The sequence below is a fragment of the Corvus kubaryi genome, unplaced genomic scaffold (assembly GCF_017639235.1).
Source record: "Corvus kubaryi isolate FWS band 111438036 unplaced genomic scaffold, C.kubaryi_AGA036_p1.0 37357, whole genome shotgun sequence".
Lineage (NCBI taxonomy): Eukaryota > Metazoa > Chordata > Aves > Passeriformes > Corvidae > Corvus > Corvus kubaryi.
Window position 1 is genome coordinate 412,281 of NW_024581117.1, and position 4,142 is coordinate 416,422.

General features: G+C 50.2%; 1 protein-coding gene across 1 annotated transcript; it reads right to left on the reverse strand.

Annotated features, from left to right (window-relative positions):
- Window positions 1–866: 866 nt before the first annotated feature.
- CKS2 (CDC28 protein kinase regulatory subunit 2) lies at window positions 867–3,212 on the reverse strand. The gene is made up of 3 exons (XM_042033677.1): window positions 3,052–3,212; window positions 2,146–2,273; window positions 867–1,313 (listed from the first exon to the last, which is right to left on the reverse strand). The coding sequence occupies exons 1-3, from the start codon at window positions 3,108–3,110 to the stop codon at window positions 1,261–1,263; spliced, it is 240 nt and encodes a 79-aa protein (XP_041889611.1). The 5' UTR covers window positions 3,111–3,212; the 3' UTR covers window positions 867–1,260.
- Between the last annotated feature and the right edge of the window lie 930 nt (window positions 3,213–4,142).

Sequence of the window (4,142 nt, forward strand, 5' to 3'; positions counted from 1 at the left end):
GCGGGGGGCGCGGCCCCGCTCCCGCCGCCGGCCCGGCGCAGGGCGCGCGCGATGACGCCACGGCCCCGCTCCGTCCGCGCGCCCGGGGCGGTGCGCGAATGGCCGCGCCGGGAGGGCCCGTACTCGGGGAAAGCAGCCCGGGCAGCGGCTGGAGCCCCGTCGGAGCCGCCCTGCCGGCAGGTGCAGCCGCTTCTGTCCCACAGGAGCGAAAGCACGGAATAAAGGCAGGACGCCGGTGGTCACGTTCTGGGGAAAAGCATGCCTTAAAGCAGACTTGGACAGCTCTGCTCTGACCGGGCCTGGTACAGATCAGCACTTGAGACAGACATCTTTGGGCGCTTTTGGAGGGAAGACTACAAGGGTTCTTTTCCTCACCAAACGTGCCAGGTTACTTACTTCTGTCTGCCTCCATGAAAGCACACATTACACAGAACGAGCACACACTTCAGCCCTGCTTTTGTTTGGCCTTCCAACTTTTGCACAACTGTACTGCAATTCACCTTTGAAATGAACCTGTTACTCAATACACTGAAGCACCTTCTTTAAAAAAAAAAAAAAAAAAGTGGTTGTATGGCTATAACTACAGAGTCCCAAGATGCCACAGTGACAATTTGAATGCAAGACAGGAACAGCAGGCTAAAACCCCAGCGTAAAAACCTTGTGATAGAAAATTGACTGGTATTGGCAAACAAAGGAGCATAAAAATCTTTGAAATACTGAGTACTACTCAACCCTAAGTTTATAACAAGTAATCATTGAATAGGTTCACCAAATTATTTTTGTTTTTTTGAAGTAGGTACTCTTAAAAAAATGTTGGACAATGAATATTTGTTTTATCCAATAAATTGCAACTCCAGACACTTAAGTTTCATAGAACATTAAAACCGGTTTATTTCTTAAGCCTACTTACTCCTAAACAGTTGAACTACTGGATTTGAACATACTACACTACAGCAGAATATATGAGTGCAAAAGTTACAGAACATTAACAAGCGATGAGCTAATTAGAGCAAGCAACACAAACATTAACACAATTTAAGTCAGAGAGGCACTTACATTAACAATTAACAGTACAGTCATCACTCTTTGAACATCATAGCAGCCTACTTGGAATTGCATTTGACTGAGCTTTGTTGCTGTGAATAATACAGCTCATGCACAGGTTTGGATGTATGTTTTGTAAATTCAAAGTATTCACTGAATACTACCAACATATATACACTCATATACATAGTTCCAGAAGATTCAAGAGGTGATGGCTTATTTCTGCTCATCCTTTGGAAGAGGTCTTCTGAAGAGCAGAATATGTGGTTCTGCAGAAAGAAAAGTTGAACAAAGTGTCAGTTTGTCCAAGTCTTGATTAAAGGGATTTCTTTTATTTAGAATGATAGTTGAAGCTTACTTTCAAATAAATAATTAGTAAGCCCAAATATGGCCTCACATGCAATATTAACAGACCAAGTCGGCAGTACCCTTGCAACAGTCAAGCTTTCATTTTTATACTCAATGCTGGCAGTATCATAAACTTCTGTAGAAGGGAAGTACTGGGGAAATACAGAGTATTTTATAATGTCTCTTTACATTAGACTATTTGATAACCTCTGCTACTGTAACTTAGACTAACAAACTGCTGATACTGTCTGTTAGGTACATATCAAACACCAACAAGATCCACTCTGGTTAATACAGCCAGCTTACATTATTATCGATCTTCTTAATTCTAAATGCCTCATGGAAAGTAAAAGTAGGTGTGTCAGCTTTATGATTTAAAGATATGCTGCTACATTAACTTTGATTCAGTCACTGCATACCCCTGTTATTTAAGAACTCACAAAAAGCCTGTTTCTATGGGCAGAGGCAGGAACACTTTCCAGTCTGGTATTTTTTCTCTACAGTTAAACAATACACATGTAGGACAAGGCTTGCATTTTGCAAGTCTGGAAGCAGGATGTGAAGGTTGAAAAAAAAGATTACATTGCCTTTGTTGGCAGTGGACTAAAATAGCAAGGAGAGAGAGTCTAAACATTCAGTAGTGAACTCCAAATGGATCCCACAGTAGGAGTTATGCATCACATACTTCAACTGAACACCAGGTAGGTGATATTTGACTTTTTCGTTTGTCTAATTCTGTTCAGATGTGCTCACCTGGCTCATGGATCATATAGTGAACCCAGCCAAGACTCTGCTGAACACCAAGTCGTCTCCACTCTTCTTCAGACATCAGATGAGATTTTGGCACTTGTTTTGAAAGTTCTCGTGGCAGCATCACATGTCTGGAGAGGTTTAATTATTAAACACACACACAACATAATGTACACTAGAAAACTAGAACAGATTTGCACTGAAAGACAGTAAGCAGCTTATGAATACTCAGTTTCCCTATGAAGAAAACAAGAGTACAGAGTCTTGGCATGAATTTGATTATGACACCCGTCCCATAATCTAGTTTAAAATTATTTACGAGTATTAAACGTTATAGCTGTAAAGCAACTGCATACTGGAAGCCAATCTGCCTTCTAGAAGAAATTCAATGTCGCTACAGTGAGAGAAGCATGCGCTCCTATCAACAGGCTGGCATATCAGCTACTTGAAAAATAGGAACTTTGGACTTCTAAAATAGTTGTAATACAGCTTTCAAGTAAGCCTAGGGAGTTAAACTTCAACAGTCCCTCGTCCGCAAGGGCCGACGCTGCTCCATCCCAGGCTCTGCCACAATCCCCTCCCTGGAGTCGCGCAGCGAGTGCCGCCCCTCCGCCATCACCCTGTGGCCGCTTGCCCAGCGGTCCGGACCAGCCGAAAACAGCACTGGATCACCCACCCCCTTCTTCCAGCCAGTTCAAAGCCACGCGGAAACCCCCCATGGGGAGGCTCGACACAGCCCCTCCCCCCTGGCCTTGCGCCCTCGCTGGCTCCATTCTCCCGGCGGAGCCCTCATTCCCTGAGAACAGTCCGCACAACTCGGCCAAGGCGCCTGCCTGAGCCGCCCTCCTAGGGAGTGGCTTTTCCCAATCCATTCAGCTAGCCCTCCTGCACTCTCCCGCAGCCTCTTACCGGTACTCGTACTGCTCGTCAAAGTACTTATCAGAATAGTAGATCTGCTTGTGGGCCATGGCGGGCAGCAGCACAGGCTGGAGCAGCAGCACAGCCCTCTGGTAACCCCCTCACGAACACCTCGCGCACTAACTGCCCCTTTCCGCGCCCCTCAACGTTTGAATCCAGCGGCTCGGCTCCCATTGGCTCTCGCTGGGGCCGGCCAATCGCGTGCCGCGCCGCCGCGCCCCACCCGAGCCCGCCGCCGCGTGACTCGCGCGCTCGCCGCTCCCAACCAATCCCCGGCAGCCGCGGCGGGCGGGCAGCGTTACGTAACGGGCGGTGGCGGTCGGGCAGAGCGGCGGCGCCGGCACGAGGGGGACCGGGGCGGGTGGGGGAAGAGGCGCGGACGCGCCGTGATTGGCCAGCGGCGGGCGGGGGCCCTTCCAGCGGTTTCTCGAGCGGACGGCGGGACGGCCGGGCCGGGCAGGGTGCGCCCGGCCCGCGCATGCGTAGCTCGCTCCGGCGCTCACCGCCACTGCTTTGCGGTGCCTGACTCGGCCTGGCCCAGCCCAGTCCGGCCTTGCCGTACTTTGCTTTGCCCTGCCCTGCACCACTTGGCGGGGCCCGGCTCGGCTTGGTCCCCGGTGTCCGGGGGGCCTGCTTCTTTCAGAGTAGCGAGCGAGAGACGCCTCGTCCTCTTAACAAAGCGTCGCGTTCACATTAAAAGTACGCTGGCCCCGGCCTGCCGGGTAGCTGCTGTAAGCCCATGGTGCCCTGGCTGCAGCTATCGGGAGTGGCCGCAGTGTCGGTCGTACTTGCTCAGGGTGAAAACAGATAAAACGCGGGGTGCAGATGTACCCAGAGCAGGGTGGGAACTCCGGACAGGATTTCAGTTTGCAAACATCCTTACTCAGCGAAACAAACCATCAAACGCATCCCTGGGAATACGTGCGTAGCAGGCCGCTAGGGTCTAAGAGGCGTTGCAGCTCCCCAGGTAACGCGTGCTGTTTCTGCCCTGCGGGATGAGATAAGGGCGGTGGGAACGTGGCCAGAAAGAGCAATCTTACGGTTGCTTTCATAGAATCATAGAGCCATAGAGTGGTGAGGAG

Excerpts from the sequence above, each read along its gene's own strand:
- CKS2 (XM_042033677.1), bottom strand. The coding sequence starts at position 3,110 with ATGGCCCACAAGCAGATCTACTATTCTGATAAGTACTTTGACGAGCAG. Across the intron at positions 2,274-3,051 it reads GACGAGCAGTACGAGTACCG|ACATGTGATGCTGCCACGAG; the intron begins GTAAGAGGCTGC and ends AAACCTCTCCAG. Across the intron at positions 1,314-2,145 it reads CTATATGATCCATGAGCCAG|AACCACATATTCTGCTCTTC; the intron begins GTGAGCACATCT and ends TTCTTTCTGCAG.